Genomic DNA, 14,283 nt, shown 5'->3' with positions numbered 1-14,283 from the left:
GCGCCACACGATTGGGAATTTGAGGTGGGTTCCTTCCTTGGTTAGGAACCGGTCCACAGTCTCGGGTCTCCAGTTGCGCAGTCGTCATGCGCCAGGTGGGAAGGTTTGATGGAATTTCCGGTTTTGGTTTCTGTTCCTGTGGCGGAGGCTTAGGCACCTCCTTGACAGGCACCTGCTTGGCCATCTTGATGTCCGCAATGCTCAGGTTGGAGCGATTGGCCAGCTTGGAATAGCGATCGGCCTCAACCAGTTGATCCCTGGCTAAAGCTGAAAAAAGGTTATATAATGGCGATTAAGTGGAAGGTATGAGATACAAACTGTAAGCCAGGTCAAGGAGGACTCCACGAGTTACGGGCTCGGATTCCACGTCCAGGTCCTTAAGAGTGTTACGAACAAAAGCCAAGTCTTCTAGCACCTCCAAATTCCTTTCGCAAAGCTTGTACTTCGGTTTCTGACTCTTATTTTTGTCCATCATTTTAAAGGAAAAGAAAATCTTTAGTATTACCAATCAATAGTTTGAAATGTCAATCGATGGGAAGTGGTTGACTTCCAAAAGGCAACTAGATCAGAATCTTTTATAGTCCTTTATTTGAATGTAAGTATAAAATGCAATTGAGCAGCTAAAAGCTGATAGGTCATAAACACTAATGCTACGGGCACATCCCATGTCTAAGTACAATGAACACTTCTGAGTTTTCTTTTTTAGTTTAAGGCGCGCGCATTTGGAACAAGTCAACAACTTAATGCATATGGCATATGGTGTGGATGCAGAGTGTGGAGTGGTGGCTGCCTAATGAGCAGCTAGGAAATGTCTCTTAAAGTATTCGGCTTGGTGCCGTCCATGTCGAAGCACCGGCAGTTGCATGCCGACACAGGACACTCTGAATTTTGCCTGCCAAATAATAATAATTTTATAATCTTTTTAAGTAAAATATGATAGTTTGTGCACTTACTTGAACCATTGCATGATATGCTCGGTGTGGCCGCCATGTCGGCAGGTCTGGCACCAGGAGAACCACTTGGAAAAGGGTTTCGTCTGCCAGCCGGACACCTCTGGTGTGTTGTTCGGAGCTTCACCATTGCTCATGTTCACCATGGTGCCCATGTGCATCAGGCAGAGGGAGCAGCGGGGCAACGGCTTCCGGCAGCTGGGGCAGGAGGAGAGACGATTGGTGCTAGTGGTGGTGCTACGTGGACGCGGCTCATCCAATAAGGCATTTGAGACGGACTTTCCGCAGAAGTTGCAGGAAAGGAAAACGGTGCGGGAGCTGCGGGACGAGGCACGAATTCCTTCAATCTTGATGTCCAGTTCGGCACGCTTCTCCCACAGACCCCAGCTGTTTAAGTGGTCCAGGTAGCTGGCGATCCAGTACTGGATACGTTTGTCCGAAAAGTGCTCTTGACGGAAGTAGTTGATGGCCACCAGGGCTACAGTCTGAAATAGAAATATATTTTTTAAATACTAACATTTATTTTTGAATAAACTTCCATACCTGGACATCAAAACTGGCGTCCATGTAGGACTGAAGAATGCTAATCCCGTCCAGAGATTCTCCAGTCAGGAGCAGGCCATTTAGATCACCGTTTTCAATGGACGCCTGAATCTGTTGCTTCACATAGTCCGCCAGCTTGGTTTCCGACAAATATTTACAGGCAAAGGCTACCCGATCCGCCAGTGCAACGCCCTCCTCTTTGAGCACCGCATCAAAATTTTCCTTTTCCATGGTGAGAAACGAGAATATCGCCCTGAGATGCGGATCCTGTATCTGCATATTGGCACTGGAACGCTGATTCCGCCAAGTGGAGCTGCAGCGATCCGCATTGAAGCTGGACAAGGCAATCACCGTGATCCTGTACATGCTCGGATCTCGCATATTATCCGCTGCCGTGGAGAGGATGTTGCAGGCATGGAAGATCTTAAGGTGGAACACATAAATCATAGCCGCTCGGCTGTACTCCTTGTTAGCGTACAGCTGTTCAATAAAACGCTCCAGCTCGTGCTCGACGGCCCAACCGCAGAGCTGCAGAGCCATGTCCCTCTGTTCGCTTCTGTAGCATATTAGCTTGTTGGAGTTATTGATGCCCTCCGGCCACTGGAGAACCTGAGATTCAATGCGGGAACTGGCCATCAGAGCCTCGGATGTGTGCCCCAGGTTGATGCCCAAGGTGGCTTTCAAACCGACCAGGCGTTCCTCGTTATAGACATTCTTTAGGGTGGACCACACATTCCGCAAATATGGACTTAAGTGTAGGTCGGCGAATTTTTTATTGTCCGGTCGAATCCCGTAATCCTCCAATGCTCGCTGCCGTGTCTCATCCACCAAGTCGAGTTCAAAGAGTTCCGGTTCTAGAAAATCGACATTTAGGGCTGAACCACCAGGACTGCTAAAGTCCAGAGAGCTTCCGCTGTTTGTGCTGCAGCTGCTCGTCGGCAGCTGCTGAGTGGGTGTGGCGGCATTTGTGGACGTTGGCGAGGCAGGTGTAAAAAGTGGTCTCTGCATCAGAAGGGGTAACTTCCGGCGATTACTGTGAGCCGTGTGCAAAGTGGCGGGCAAGTGAAAGTCCAGGATATTCACAGCATCCGCGACAAGCAAAGCCCTCTCGAAATCTCTCGAGTGCCAGGAGAGACTATTCACATATGAAAATTTTCCACTATGCTCGAACTTGGCCGGAAATGGGCTTATCTGTCTTTTCACGTGATATATCTCGCCGGAATTTTCATTATCCACACTCCGGATGTCGTAAAGTGTAATATACGGAGAGTCCCTTTGCAAGGAGGACAGCAAACTGGTCCTGGTCGGGCACCAGGCAATCTGAAGGTGATTCTTTGATGATTGAATCTGCCGCAGTGGGCTCTTGATGGTGCGCGGATCCCACAGGGTGATCACAGAGTCCACATAACTGCAGAGGTAGTTGCCATTGGGGGACACCGATAAGCCCTGAACCGTTTTCGTTTGGATGCTCTGGCAGGTGGCGTTGCTCTCTGCGAAAAAATTTAAATGAGATTACAGAGATTAGCTAGAGCTACACCAGAAATGAACCGACTCACGTCTTAGATCGAACAACTTGATCATTTTCTGGCTCATTCCCGCGATCACAGTACGATAATTACGATCCCAGCAAAGGGAGTTGGCGGATTCTCCGACCCCGAAAAAGTTGGCCGTCTCCTTGGGCACACCCGTCTCGATATCCCAGATGGTGATGCAGGTGTCATTACGATGGCGATCATGACCTATGGCCAGAATGTTTGCATCCAGTTCGTTCCAGGCCAGGCACGTGCACATGCGCTGCTGCCGGGGAGCTACGGGTTATTGAAACAAATAGGGTTTAAGTTAAGTCTAGCTTGAAAAGATTCCTCCCCCCATGGGAGGAATACCCACTGTATTCCCAGCTGCTGTCGTAGGTGTCTCTGAAGTTGCAAACTCCAACTTTTCCATCTGCCAGACCCACGGCTATAATGGGCTGGTCACTGTGATAGGACGCAGCCACACAGCGTGCATACTGATAGCGCGTTTCATTGGCGAGATAGTTTACAGATATATAAGGCAGGCGACCTGAAATAAATAAACATTGAACAATAGAAACGCAAGCATATGGATGCCACCTTACTCTTTTGGTTTTGATCCTCTTTGTTGCGCACTTCGTACAGATGTATCTCCTGGCCCCAGGACACAAATTTGTCCGGAAAATGCGGAAACCAGCTAAGGCCGTGTATATTTCCACTCATCGTAGCCGAGTTTCCATAAGAAAAACAGTTTTTTTCACTCAGGCTAATTGCGTCGCGTTATCAGTGCAAAAACAAAAACGTGAGATAAACACTAGGCAGAAAGAGGAAGATGACCGGCCAGTCAGCTGATTCCTCCAGCTGCTTTCCAACACTGACTCACTCTTAACTGCGTAAGCACTTTCATTTATGTTATTATCGCTCCAATAAACGTGTTTAACTTTATTTTTATTTTGTAATGCTGCCCAAAACCCCCAAGCCCGCCATCTGGAGATTCATCAAGGGTAGTGCCAAAACTCTGTTTGTCCTGGAGGCGGTTTGTTTTGCCGCCAGCTACGGAGTCTATTACCGCATGAACACAAACCGAGGTAAGGAGTCTCATTTTTATATAAGAACCTTATAAATGGTAATTTTAATAAATACAATGTCCTTTTTAGAGTTCCGGCAGCACATAAACGAAAACTATCCGTTCCTCCTGGACTACTACTACAAAATCGGAGAAATTGTCGGCGACAGCAAGGCCAGGCAAACTGATGCGAATTATTGGAGCGCCCTGAAAAAGAGCGACTAACAAATATGTCTGGAAATCCCTATTTTAAGTCTGTCCTGTGGCTATTGGGTTTCGGCGGCATGGGTTATGGCCTAATGCTGCTCACCGAACCTAATGCCGAGAAAATAGACCGCATCAAAGCCTCAGCATCTGGGTCAACCAAACTTTCTGCAGATGACCAGAAGAAGGCTTTGTTCATGAAGAAACTACAGGAAGCAGCCACCACCAGTACCCCATTGTATAGACCACAGCCGCAGGGCAACAAAACAGATAGTTAGGGACCTTTTTCTTATGTAATTTGCAATTTGTTACGCTTTAAAATATAAATTTTAAGCATTTAACTTATTGTTGTTCGTTAATGTGTTGGTGGAACAAGACGGTGGTTATTTGACATTAAAATAGTCATTTAAAATGAATTAAATAATATATTAAAATAAAATTTTTAAAAATAAAAACTAAAGTTAGCTTTATTTAATTAATTTATCTAAATATGTTCTCTCATCACTAAGAAATCCTGACCCACCGCACAGACGCATCAGTGTTGTATAACACCCGACTTGCATCCATTTGCATTTAAATGGTAATTGATTGCACCTGATTGAAACCTGAAAGTATTACGAATCTCAGAGCATACTATGACGTCGAAAGATGCATCCGACTTGGCCCCCGCCAACATGTCATCGGCAGTACAGTTTGATCTCAACAAGGACTTCCATACGCGCACCCACCAACAGGAATTGGATAAGTCTTTCATTGGATACGAGCGTCGTCCGTGGGTGAAGCCGAATCTCCGGAGGGATCCGCGACGTGACCGTGAAATTCTAAACGCACTGATGGCACAATCGGCAGAGACAGGACATGTCACCAACTGTGTGGATAAGTTGATTGATGAGAACATCAGCTGCAGGGACCTGGCGTCGCTTTCCAACGAAGACCTGGAGCTCTTTGGCTTCAAGTATTCGAAACAGCGACAAGAACTCCTCGAGATGTTCGCCAAAATGCCCAACCAAGATCCCAGCTATGAGCACCTTTGTAATGAGCCCATTGCAAGCACCTATAACAACAAAATAATAGAAAATGCCGGCGGTCATTTTATGTCCATGCGAGCCTCGCTGGCTGCCACGAACTACAAGCTGCAAGTGATGCCGCCAGATGATGTGGTGGTCGGCGACAAGAGTTATGCTAGCAGCTTCGCTTTGGACACACTCAAGAGCGTTAAGAAGATTACGGATGAGATAGCCAAGGACCTGCGCCAAATTGAGGACAATGCCCGGATCCATTGGAAGAAGCAAGATGCTGAAGCTGAATCTACCAAAAAGGTGGGTTTATCTCTCTTAAATACTTATTATTAACAAATTTTAAATTTTTTAGAAAAAGTTCAGCATTGCTACTATAATGTACTATACTGCCCTTGCTGTGGGATTTTCGTGCACCTGGTTCTGGTGGTGGACCAAGTTTCACAGCGCTCCCCGCCTGGAGAGGATCTCAATTCAGACATAAGCACAAAGCCAACAAAGCATTTAGAACACATTCAGCATTCCTATAGGTTTAAGGAGCTACATTATTTGAGTTTTATATTATTTTGTTAAGCCCATTTAACCGCTCCAACACAGTTTACTGCCCAAAATAAGCTATAATATTATAAGATGTAATGAAGTTTTCTGCCCAATATAAGAAATGTATTAATGTTATTTGAATATTTTATTATTTTAAACTGACTTCTTCAGCCAGTATAAGAAAACCAAGTTGCACATAAGAATCTACGTGTTCAGGGAACTCCCAAAAAGTTGTGTGGCTAATGAGTTCACTTCTATCCGTTGAATGGGCTATATTTTCTGAAAAGAAAATAGAAAGTTTAGACATGAGATGCACTTAATAATTGTTGGTACTAACCCGCCACTCTTTTCTTAATTACTGCCTCTTGTGCGTATCTTTCTGATAACTCATTCGTAAATGCCACAAATTGAGGAAGTTTCCAAGACTTATAAAATGTCGTATCGGCAGCAGCTCCTGGCATTTTGCAAAGAGCTCTTAATTGCCTTAAAATCTCTCTCGTATTGTTGGCTATATCCACAAATATCGAGGCTATAATAGCCAACTTATTGCAAGGCAAAATAAGATCGTCTGGATACGATGTACTCTTTTCGTTCTCCAGGCTCTTTGTTTTCTTGGCTTCGATTGTATAGCAAATTGATGTTCCACGTTGCTGGGCTAGTTTCCATTTGGCATAGTTATCCTGGATCTGTTTTACCAAGGACTCCAGCCGCGTTCTGCAGGTGGCCAAATTTGCATCATGACTTGTGGGCGATTGGTGTCTTGGGCTGTCCAGATCTGTAAATTATCTGTGAGTCAAAGGCTTAAGTATGTCGTTTGTTAACTTACACCGCACTGGAGTCAATGGGGAATTCGAATTTGGCTCGCAGGATTTTTGAGGAGTTTTATTTGCTTTGGTCATTTTGTAAACAATGTGGCAGGGTTACCACTCCTTGTGAAAAGTATTCTTTATTCAAAAAAAAATTATTCGCTTTGTTCAGGCTTGTATAAACTGCAAAAATAAGTATCAAATTTACTAAATAAACTATTTTTAAATTTAAAATATTGATATTTGACCAGTTTTTATGATCTATGTTAAGCCAAACCGATACTATCGATAACGTAACATTTTAACAGAGTGTGATTTGAAGCTTTTCAACACTAAACGACAAAAGTGCCGGTAATAGTCTATACAACTTTTTCAAGCTTTGCATTTACTTTGAAATTTCCTTTAGAGCACAGTTAATTCAAAATTCTAGCAAAATGTCGACCTGGACACCATTGGAATCCAACCCCGAGGTAAGCTATAACCCAGCCTGAGAATATTTGCGTTGGCAAAGTTTTCCAAAGCTTTTTTTTACTGCAAAAAAAATTGATTCCTTTGAAATTGGCAAAAATTAACTGGAAAAAGACGCAATTTACTCCTCATACTCCAGGTGCTGTCTAAGTACATACATAAATTGGGCGTGTCGCCATCCTGGTCGGTGACTGACGTCATCGGATTGGAGGAGGAGACTCTGGCTTGGATTCCTCGTCCCGTGAAGGCTTTTATTCTACTCTTTCCAATCAGCGAAACCGTAAGAAAGAGTATTCTTATAATTTTGTTTTAGAGATCTATTGAATTATTTCTTTAGTACGAGAAACACCGTGCCGAAGAGCACGAGCGCGTTAAGCTGGCAGATGAGCAGCACCCCGGCGATCTTTTCTACATGCGCCAGTTCACCCACAATGCCTGCGGCACAGTGGCCCTCATCCACAGCCTGGCCAACAACAAAGAGTGGGTTGCAGAAATTCTATAAAGACAAAGAACTTAACTAAACTGTATCATTTTAGTGTCGCTATTGAAAGTGGAGTCTTGAAGAACTTCCTGGAGAAGACTGCCAGCCTGTCGCCGGAGGAGCGTGGACAGGCTTTGGAGCAGGATAAGGACTTCACGGCCGATCATCAGGCCCTGGCTCAGGAGGGACAAACTAATGCTGCCGACCATGAGCACGTCATCCATCACTTTATCTCATTGGTTAACAAGGAGGGAACTCTATACGAGCTCGATGGTCGCAAATCCTTCCCGATTAAGCATGGCCCGACTTCGGACGAGACTTTCGTTAAGGATGCAGCCAATGTGTGCAAGGAGTTCATGGCTCGCGATCCTTCCGAGGTGCGGTTCACTGTTTTGGCTTTGACTGCTGCCCAGGATTAGACCGTTTTATAATCGACAAAACCACCACGATCTCGGATCAGCCACATAAACAATGTATTTGATACTAACTACCAGGCTGGAGAGGTGTTTGAAGCCCCACCTTTCGGCCGAACAAAAGAGAAACAGCCAACAGTTTACGCATATTTATTTCGCTTTGAGCCAAAGCTACTTTATTGTATTGGGAACATTTTAGTATGTTATATTAAAAAGTAATCTCATGCTTGATGCTGAGCTTTATAAATTTGTTTTAGATTCTATTAATTAATTTTAAGTCTTAATAAAAAACCCGCCCCTTAAGCGCACCCCTGACTGAACAGCTGACAACGCGGTGGCCACCAATGCGCATGCCCTGACTTACTCCACGTCGACCACTGACAGCTGAGCCACTTCCTCTTAGTTCTACACAAAAAATATCAAACCAGGTTTTCCATAGCCAGCTCTATCCAGATAGTACCTTTTTTCTACGTTCTGGTCAGGATTAGGCTACAAAAGAAGACCCTCCAAGAGAGCCGCCCATCCAGTTAATGAATAAAAGGAGGAGCCGGGATTCGGGGCAGGAGCAGGTAAAAGGTAGTTCAAGAGCCAGGTTTTCTGGCCAGGATGCGACTGCTCAAGGAACTGATGCGCTTGGCCACCCAACATCGAGCTTTGTATTGTTATGTGTTGCTCAGCATCTGGATATTCCTGCTCATTGCGGGTGAGTTATAAAATCATTTTGAAAGTCTATCAGAAAGACTATATGGAATCTATTTTTAGGCATGTATCGCTATATGGGCAACGTTGACACTATACCCGGAAGTGGTTCCGTCTTTGGACCAAGCTCATCTGGCACCGTCAGTTCCTTGGGCGGCGAATCCCAAGGCTCCTCCTCAACTGTCCAACGATTCGCGAAGTACCGGGAACGGTGTGCACCGCTGTCACAGGTACAGCGCTTGGATGATGGTGGCATCTTGGAGGGTTGGAAGCTACAGGGCGTGCTCCTGGTCATAAGGCATGGGGATCGTGGACCCATATCGCATGTCCGAAGTGCTGGCATCAATTGCGGAGTGACTGGAGGCACGGATAACCTGGTTAATAGGTGAGTATCCTAGGAGTATATGAATATCTTGTGAAGATCTCTTTTCTTTCAGATACCGAAGCTTTTTGTATAATTCGAGCAGTTCCGCTTCGGGCTCGAATCACATGTATTGGAACAAGGTGGGTCCTTTCCATGGATTCCCACTGCTTCCGGCCACAGAGAGGGGATGTCCTCTGGGACAGCTTACATACAAGTGACAAACGATGCAGAATATAATCGAGTTGGAAAATAATACCATATCTTTTCTAGGGGCATCTCGCAGCTACTCCATGTGGGCGACATAATGCATCAGGTTTATGCCCATCCTTTGGGCCTTCTCCTCAAACCCAATCCCAATCGTGCTTCGGTGGAGACAACACCACACACCCTCCTCAACTCGGACGAAGTGGTGGTGTTCACCACTCGCTATCGTCGCACTTTTCAGTCGGCTCTGGCCATGCTGTTCTCCCTCCTCCCGGCGGATAAATGGTTGGCATTGAATGTCCAGGAATCCCATAGTATGGCCTTCTGTTTCGGAGAATGCAGTTGCTCCCAGTCGGCCCAGCTCCGGAAGCGACTGGAAGCCATGGGGGACAAACAGTTACTGAAGCGATCCGATGTGCTGGGAGTGATGCAGTGGATCGGTGGCACCCTGATGCAGCATACACCGAATGGCATAAATAATCCCTTTGAGGTAGTGGATGCACTGCTGACTGTTTTGTGCCACGATGCTGCACTTCCGTGTCGCAGGAAGAAGCGAGTGGCCACTCCAAGGCCTCTGAAAAAGAATCCCAATCAGGAGCTAGTGGATGTCATCAATATAGATCAGGACGAAACGGCTGCTAATCTATTGCAGGTTTTTAAAGAATTTTCATTTCAATTTAAGCCTCTTTTAATCTTAAAATGTTTAAACTTTCTAGGAGGGTCAGAACCAGCTGGAACCCGACTCCCCAGAGGTGGAGAACGGCGAAAATCCCCAAATGCCAGCGGAGGAGGAACCCCAAGAGGGCTGTGTGGAAGCCGCTCACGTCGACACCCTTATGTCCTTTGCTGATGAACTCTCCCTAAGATCGGCTAGCCACTCGTACTACAAGCTATCCGGATTACTTCGGGCCTATGGAATGATACGGCATATCGTTAGCTACATGCTGAAAATGATATCCGGAGACAGGACCAAATTCGTTTTATATTCTGGACACGATTGCACCATGCAATATCTGACAGCTGCCCTGGGAATCATTACCAGCCAGGGTCAGACTATAGCCTATGCCTCGCGATTGGCCTTCGAGGTGTACCGGAGTGAAGCCCATACGGATTACTATTTCCGGGTGGTGTACAATGGCAAGGATGTTACCCAGCAGATTGATTTCTGTGAGGGCGGAAAGAGTCTTCGAGTGACGAGGGATTCTAGGGGTAACAAAGCCGATCTGTGTCCGATAGAGAACATTATTAGATTTCTGCATGAGGATTACTTCAGTCCACTGAATGCCACCAATTTCAAGGAAGCCTGTGCAGCGGGAATTCCCCCAAAAGCTGGAGAATTCTAGGATTTTGAATGATGAGCCCCATTGAAACTGTGATAAATAGTTAAGATGCCACCCCTACCCAACCAGAACGAATCTCCGGGTTAGCTCCATCTGGAAACGACCGCATTTTAGCGATGTTATCTCTGTAAAGTTAGTCGAATTTAGGTTAAAGAATTCAACTTGTTGATCCACAAATCGAAATCGATACATATCAATGGAGCACTTATTAGATTTTAAGAACTATCTACTTTAAGATATATAAAATATTAAGAGGAAGGAGTGGAAAGTAAATCGTAAACATATCAAGAAACTTTTCAAAGTTAATATATTCCAAATTTTGGAAACTCAATTACATAAACTTTCGAATTTATCACAGAAAGTGGTTACCTTTAATTTTGTGGAAGAAAAAATGAATTAAAAAATAAATATATCAATTTAGAAAAATATTTAAAAAAAACCCTTCCACAACCTTTATCTTTGAATTATTCATGACTATCATCTAATTGATATCAGAATGAAATCAACTCACAAATTAAAAACATATCAAGTTTAAACTAAACGTGAAACAAAAATTTACAAAAATATATACTAAATCTAAGCACAATTTTATTGTAAAATAAATGTTCTTGTCCTTTTAAATGATTAAATTATGGGTAGAAGTCCCATTTAAGAATAAATGACACGTTTTGAAATATTTGATGAAATATTTCTCAACTTCGTAAATGATAACATATCGTTTATGGCCAACATAAAGTCTGATTGGGGGTTGTAAACTAATTTTTGGAAATCTCTGTGATTAAACCACTTTTTCAGTCTCTGATCAGACGAGCTAGAGTATGGATAGCTACAGATTCGGTACCGTAGACTACATCGTGTTTCTGGGCATGATTATTTTGTCCACGGCCACAGGAATCTATTACGGATACATCAAGTAAGTAGCTTAGACTTTCCTAAGGTGTTTAATAAAAAGTTGTTTTTTAGGAAAAGCACTAAAAAACCAGAAGAACCTGTACCATCAATCAGTCCAGGACAGAAAGGAAAACATGACTTCGGATCGGATAAGCTTAACGAATACCTAATGGGATCGGGAAGTCTTAAAGTTTTTCCAGTTTCCATGAGTCTAATAGCCAGGTAATCTTATCTTTAAAAACACTGTGTGCCTAAACATAATATCTTTTTAATTCCAGTTCCATATCGGGTGTCTCAATTTTGGGCATCCCGCCTGAGGTCTATAACTATGGAACCCAATATTGGATTATTGTCGTGCCAATTTTATTGGAATATTTTGCAATTGCTTATATTTATTTGCCAGTATTTTGGAATCTTCAAGTTGGCTCTGCAAATGAGGTTCTCTCTTCAATAATTAATTAAAATATTTTTATAAACTTTTCCTATCTTACAGTACTTGGAACTGCGCTTTCACTCAAGTATTCGAAGTATAGTTTCGATTTTTTTTATTCTGGGTGTGGTAAGTTTTAAATAATTTTTAAAAATAGTTTCTTTAATCTTTATAGTATCTAATTTAGTTGCTTTACTTGCCCTTTTTGGTATATTTACCTGCCCTATCTTTAAACCAAGGTAAGTTATTTTGTATTAAATAAAAAACAAATATTAAATACACTCTCTACTTCAGTTTCTGGCATAAATATTTATATAATAGAAGCAGTCATTGTGGCTGTTTGTGTTTTTTATACCATTGTGGTAAGTTTGCAAATTAAACATAAATATCCTTTACTAAAATATCCTTTTTTTAGGGAGGCTTAAAAGCTGTGGTTCATACGGATGTCTGGCAAACAGTGATCATGTTCTTTTCAGTTATAGTAGTTACTATTCTGGGAACTATTTATGCCACTGGCCTGGACTCCCTTTTTGATGACTTGGATGCGAGGGATCGCCTTGAAATATTCAACATAGATCCCTCACTTTATGTTCGACACACTGTATGGGGCTTGGTCGTCGCGGAATTATTTGGCTGGCTTTCTGTAAATGCTGTGAACCCCACCATGGTACATCGGTATATGACCCTTCCTTCCCTAAAGAAGGCCAGGGCTGCGTTGGCGATATATACTGTGGGAAGTGCCGGGTTCATCTTCGTCTGCACCTATTTGGGAGTGCTCCTGTTCGACAAGTACAAGGACTGTGATCCCTTGAGTGCAGGTCTGATTACGGTAATAAAAATAATAATTTTATGTCAATTTTATTCAGTAAATGTTTAAATTTCTACTTCGCAGAATGACGATCAAATGTTGCCCCTGTTTGTGGTGCAGAGTGTGGGCCACATTTACGGAATGCCGGGTCTGTTCATCGCCGGAATCTTCGGAGCTGGCTTGAGTTCTCTCTCCGTTTATTACAACTCCACCTCGTTGGTGATCCTGGAGGACATCGTCAGAGGTTGCTTCAAGATGCGTCCCAGCGAGAGGATGTCCAACATCATTGTCAAGTCCAGCATTATTGTCATGGGACTTCTCTCCATTGGCCTGGCATTGGTTTTGGAGCAACTTAGTGGTATTCTGAGTACCTTCACTGCCATTGTGTCTATAACGGCTAGTGGTGCCTTTGGAATATTCACTCTGGGAATGGTAGTTCCCTGGGCAAACACCCTGGGCACGGCAATTGGTGCTCTAGTCGGAGTCCTCTTTTCCGGTTGGATATGCCTCGGATCGCAATTTGCAGCGGCATCAGGACAATTGAATTCCCAGAAACGTCCCATATCCGTGGATGGATGTGTTGGAAATGTAACCCTACTGGAAACTAATTGGGTGAACGAGGAGGACGTGTTGCCACTTTACCGAATATCCTACCACTGGGTAGTTGTAATTGGAGTTATCACTGTTTTAGTTGTGGGTACTTTAGTATCTTTTGTGACTAAACCCACAAACATAAGGACTATTGATCCAAATCTGTTAGCCCCAGTGATACACAGGTAAAAGAATATATTAAATTATATCTAGTAGATATTGATATTAAATTATCTCCATTACAGATTCCTACCAAAAAAGAACAGAAACCTTGATGAAGAAAATAAAATAGAATTATAGAAGAGGTAGGATTTTTATTTTATCATTTTCTTTTAAATGACTTAATTTTTGAAAGAAATCCCATTTAAGAATAGATGCCATATTTTGGAATATTTGATTAAATGTGTCTTAACTTTGTAAAAGATAACATATCTTTTATAAACAACATAAAGTTTGATAGACGGGTACTGATTTCACACATCTCCATAACAGATTCCTACTAAAGAACAGAATAAATGTATCTGAAGAAGAATAAAATATTAATTTTAAAAATATTTTTCTTTTTCGCATATCCTTGAAATTCATTCTTGAAGTTACCATCTCGAGAGTTGAAAGCCAACTGAGGAAAGAGAACCAAAATGCATCTTGCCATTTTTTTTCGCCAATTGCTTTTGCAGCACTGGTGATGTATCTGTGTGAGGGGCCCCACACACAGATACAAAAGCGCATCATCCAAAACGACAACAACAACAAAATAAGAATGATAAAGCAAACGAGAGCAAAGACCCCAACAAAAGGCAACAACAAAAAACACAAACCGGGGAGTGGAGTGGAGTCATTATATTCTTTGAACGTTAAAAACGGTGGGGGGATGGTAGGGGGTAGCGGATTTGAGAGGAAAGTGGGGAGAACAAGCGCGCAAGTAGCGCGCACACACAAAAACAGAAACGCACACACC

At 43.2% G+C, this 14,283-nt stretch overlaps 8 protein-coding genes across 8 annotated transcripts; 6 read left to right on the top strand and 2 right to left on the bottom strand.

The window, feature by feature from the left end:
* Nucleotides 1–570: 570 nt before the first annotated feature.
* LOC6497430 (GATOR complex protein MIOS) lies at nucleotides 571–3,773 on the bottom strand. The gene is made up of 6 exons (XM_001962061.4): nucleotides 3,610–3,773; nucleotides 3,381–3,554; nucleotides 3,050–3,301; nucleotides 1,494–2,983; nucleotides 954–1,435; nucleotides 571–892 (listed from the first exon to the last, which is right to left on the bottom strand). The coding sequence occupies exons 1-6, from the start codon at nucleotides 3,725–3,727 to the stop codon at nucleotides 802–804; spliced, it is 2,607 nt and encodes an 868-aa protein (XP_001962097.1). The 5' UTR covers nucleotides 3,728–3,773; the 3' UTR covers nucleotides 571–801.
* Nucleotides 3,774–3,855: 82 nt separating this feature from the next.
* Nucleotides 3,856–4,615, top strand: LOC6498110 (protein CEBPZOS). Its single transcript, XM_001962062.4, has 2 exons — nucleotides 3,856–4,092; nucleotides 4,162–4,615. Exons 1-2 carry the CDS (start codon nucleotides 3,963–3,965, stop codon nucleotides 4,293–4,295), a joined length of 264 nt encoding a protein of 87 aa, XP_001962098.1. The 5' UTR covers nucleotides 3,856–3,962; the 3' UTR covers nucleotides 4,296–4,615.
* Nucleotides 4,301–4,615, top strand: LOC6502453. The gene has a single exon (XM_001962063.4). It carries the CDS (start codon nucleotides 4,301–4,303, stop codon nucleotides 4,550–4,552), a length of 252 nt encoding a protein of 83 aa, XP_001962099.1. The 3' UTR covers nucleotides 4,553–4,615.
* Nucleotides 4,616–4,785: 170 nt separating this feature from the next.
* LOC6498111 lies at nucleotides 4,786–5,965 on the top strand. The gene is made up of 2 exons (XM_001962064.4): nucleotides 4,786–5,593; nucleotides 5,646–5,965. Exons 1-2 carry the CDS (start codon nucleotides 4,910–4,912, stop codon nucleotides 5,772–5,774), a joined length of 813 nt encoding a protein of 270 aa, XP_001962100.1. The 5' UTR covers nucleotides 4,786–4,909; the 3' UTR covers nucleotides 5,775–5,965.
* On the bottom strand, nucleotides 5,957–6,932 carry LOC6497429. The gene is made up of 3 exons (XM_001962065.4): nucleotides 6,657–6,932; nucleotides 6,168–6,605; nucleotides 5,957–6,109 (listed from the first exon to the last, which is right to left on the bottom strand). Exons 1-3 carry the CDS (start codon nucleotides 6,727–6,729, stop codon nucleotides 5,979–5,981), a joined length of 642 nt encoding a protein of 213 aa, XP_001962101.2. The 5' UTR covers nucleotides 6,730–6,932; the 3' UTR covers nucleotides 5,957–5,978.
* Nucleotides 6,933–6,958: 26 nt separating this feature from the next.
* On the top strand, nucleotides 6,959–8,245 carry LOC6498112 (ubiquitin carboxyl-terminal hydrolase). The gene is made up of 4 exons (XM_001962066.4): nucleotides 6,959–7,106; nucleotides 7,244–7,384; nucleotides 7,442–7,584; nucleotides 7,641–8,245. Exons 1-4 carry the CDS (start codon nucleotides 7,071–7,073, stop codon nucleotides 8,002–8,004), a joined length of 684 nt encoding a protein of 227 aa, XP_001962102.1. The 5' UTR covers nucleotides 6,959–7,070; the 3' UTR covers nucleotides 8,005–8,245.
* Nucleotides 8,246–8,373: 128 nt separating this feature from the next.
* LOC6498113 (2-phosphoxylose phosphatase 1) lies at nucleotides 8,374–11,320 on the top strand. The gene is made up of 5 exons (XM_001962067.4): nucleotides 8,374–8,701; nucleotides 8,761–9,082; nucleotides 9,135–9,275; nucleotides 9,332–9,917; nucleotides 9,982–11,320. The coding sequence occupies exons 1-5, from the start codon at nucleotides 8,605–8,607 to the stop codon at nucleotides 10,606–10,608; spliced, it is 1,773 nt and encodes a 590-aa protein (XP_001962103.1). The 5' UTR covers nucleotides 8,374–8,604; the 3' UTR covers nucleotides 10,609–11,320.
* A 74-nt stretch (nucleotides 11,321–11,394) lies between these two features.
* On the top strand, nucleotides 11,395–13,955 carry LOC6498114 (sodium-coupled monocarboxylate transporter 2). The gene is made up of 9 exons (XM_001962068.4): nucleotides 11,395–11,518; nucleotides 11,569–11,718; nucleotides 11,775–11,934; nucleotides 11,990–12,055; nucleotides 12,114–12,165; nucleotides 12,221–12,288; nucleotides 12,342–12,755; nucleotides 12,819–13,510; nucleotides 13,571–13,955. The coding sequence occupies exons 1-9, from the start codon at nucleotides 11,424–11,426 to the stop codon at nucleotides 13,623–13,625; spliced, it is 1,752 nt and encodes a 583-aa protein (XP_001962104.3). The 5' UTR covers nucleotides 11,395–11,423; the 3' UTR covers nucleotides 13,626–13,955.
* The last annotated feature ends 328 nt before the right edge of the window (nucleotides 13,956–14,283 follow it).

The sequence above is a fragment of the Drosophila ananassae genome, chromosome 3R (assembly GCF_017639315.1).
Source record: "Drosophila ananassae strain 14024-0371.13 chromosome 3R, ASM1763931v2, whole genome shotgun sequence".
Classification (NCBI taxonomy): Eukaryota; Metazoa; Arthropoda; class Insecta; order Diptera; family Drosophilidae; genus Drosophila; species Drosophila ananassae.
This window is presented reverse-complemented; position numbering and strand designations above follow the sequence as displayed.

What these genes read in the sequence shown, in the direction of transcription:
- LOC6498110 (XM_001962062.4), top strand. Translation starts at nt 3,963, where the DNA reads ATGCTGCCCAAAACCCCCAAGCCCGCCATCTGGAGATTCATCAAGGGT. An exon ending in CCGCATGAACACAAACCGAG is followed by an intron (nt 4,093 to 4,161) that starts GTAAGGAGTCTC and finishes TGTCCTTTTTAG; the next exon opens with AGTTCCGGCAGCACATAAAC.
- LOC6502453 (XM_001962063.4), top strand. Translation starts at nt 4,301, where the DNA reads ATGTCTGGAAATCCCTATTTTAAGTCTGTCCTGTGGCTATTGGGTTTC.
- LOC6498114 (XM_001962068.4), top strand. Translation starts at nt 11,424, where the DNA reads ATGGATAGCTACAGATTCGGTACCGTAGACTACATCGTGTTTCTGGGC. An exon ending in TGCCCTATCTTTAAACCAAG is followed by an intron (nt 12,166 to 12,220) that starts GTAAGTTATTTT and finishes TCTCTACTTCAG; the next exon opens with TTTCTGGCATAAATATTTAT. An exon ending in TTAGCCCCAGTGATACACAG is followed by an intron (nt 13,511 to 13,570) that starts GTAAAAGAATAT and finishes TCTCCATTACAG; the next exon opens with ATTCCTACCAAAAAAGAACA.
- LOC6497430 (XM_001962061.4), bottom strand. Translation starts at nt 3,727, where the DNA reads ATGAGTGGAAATATACACGGCCTTAGCTGGTTTCCGCATTTTCCGGAC. An exon ending in CGACAGCAGCTGGGAATACA is followed by an intron (nt 3,302 to 3,380) that starts GTGGGTATTCCT and finishes AATAACCCGTAG; the next exon opens with CTCCCCGGCAGCAGCGCATG. An exon ending in ACGCCAGTTTTGATGTCCAG is followed by an intron (nt 1,436 to 1,493) that starts GTATGGAAGTTT and finishes TTTCTATTTCAG; the next exon opens with ACTGTAGCCCTGGTGGCCAT.
- LOC6498113 (XM_001962067.4), top strand. Translation starts at nt 8,605, where the DNA reads ATGCGACTGCTCAAGGAACTGATGCGCTTGGCCACCCAACATCGAGCT. An exon ending in ACGGATAACCTGGTTAATAG is followed by an intron (nt 9,083 to 9,134) that starts GTGAGTATCCTA and finishes CTTTTCTTTCAG; the next exon opens with ATACCGAAGCTTTTTGTATA. An exon ending in CGGCTGCTAATCTATTGCAG is followed by an intron (nt 9,918 to 9,981) that starts GTTTTTAAAGAA and finishes TAAACTTTCTAG; the next exon opens with GAGGGTCAGAACCAGCTGGA.
- LOC6498112 (XM_001962066.4), top strand. Translation starts at nt 7,071, where the DNA reads ATGTCGACCTGGACACCATTGGAATCCAACCCCGAG. An exon ending in CATTGGAATCCAACCCCGAG is followed by an intron (nt 7,107 to 7,243) that starts GTAAGCTATAAC and finishes CTCATACTCCAG; the next exon opens with GTGCTGTCTAAGTACATACA. An exon ending in AGCCTGGCCAACAACAAAGA is followed by an intron (nt 7,585 to 7,640) that starts GTGGGTTGCAGA and finishes GTATCATTTTAG; the next exon opens with TGTCGCTATTGAAAGTGGAG.
- LOC6497429 (XM_001962065.4), bottom strand. Translation starts at nt 6,729, where the DNA reads ATGACCAAAGCAAATAAAACTCCTCAAAAATCCTGCGAGCCAAATTCG. An exon ending in CCCATTGACTCCAGTGCGGT is followed by an intron (nt 6,606 to 6,656) that starts GTAAGTTAACAA and finishes GATAATTTACAG; the next exon opens with ATCTGGACAGCCCAAGACAC. An exon ending in AATTAAGAAAAGAGTGGCGG is followed by an intron (nt 6,110 to 6,167) that starts GTTAGTACCAAC and finishes TTTTCTTTTCAG; the next exon opens with AAAATATAGCCCATTCAACG.
- LOC6498111 (XM_001962064.4), top strand. Translation starts at nt 4,910, where the DNA reads ATGACGTCGAAAGATGCATCCGACTTGGCCCCCGCCAACATGTCATCG. An exon ending in AAGCTGAATCTACCAAAAAG is followed by an intron (nt 5,594 to 5,645) that starts GTGGGTTTATCT and finishes TAAATTTTTTAG; the next exon opens with AAAAAGTTCAGCATTGCTAC.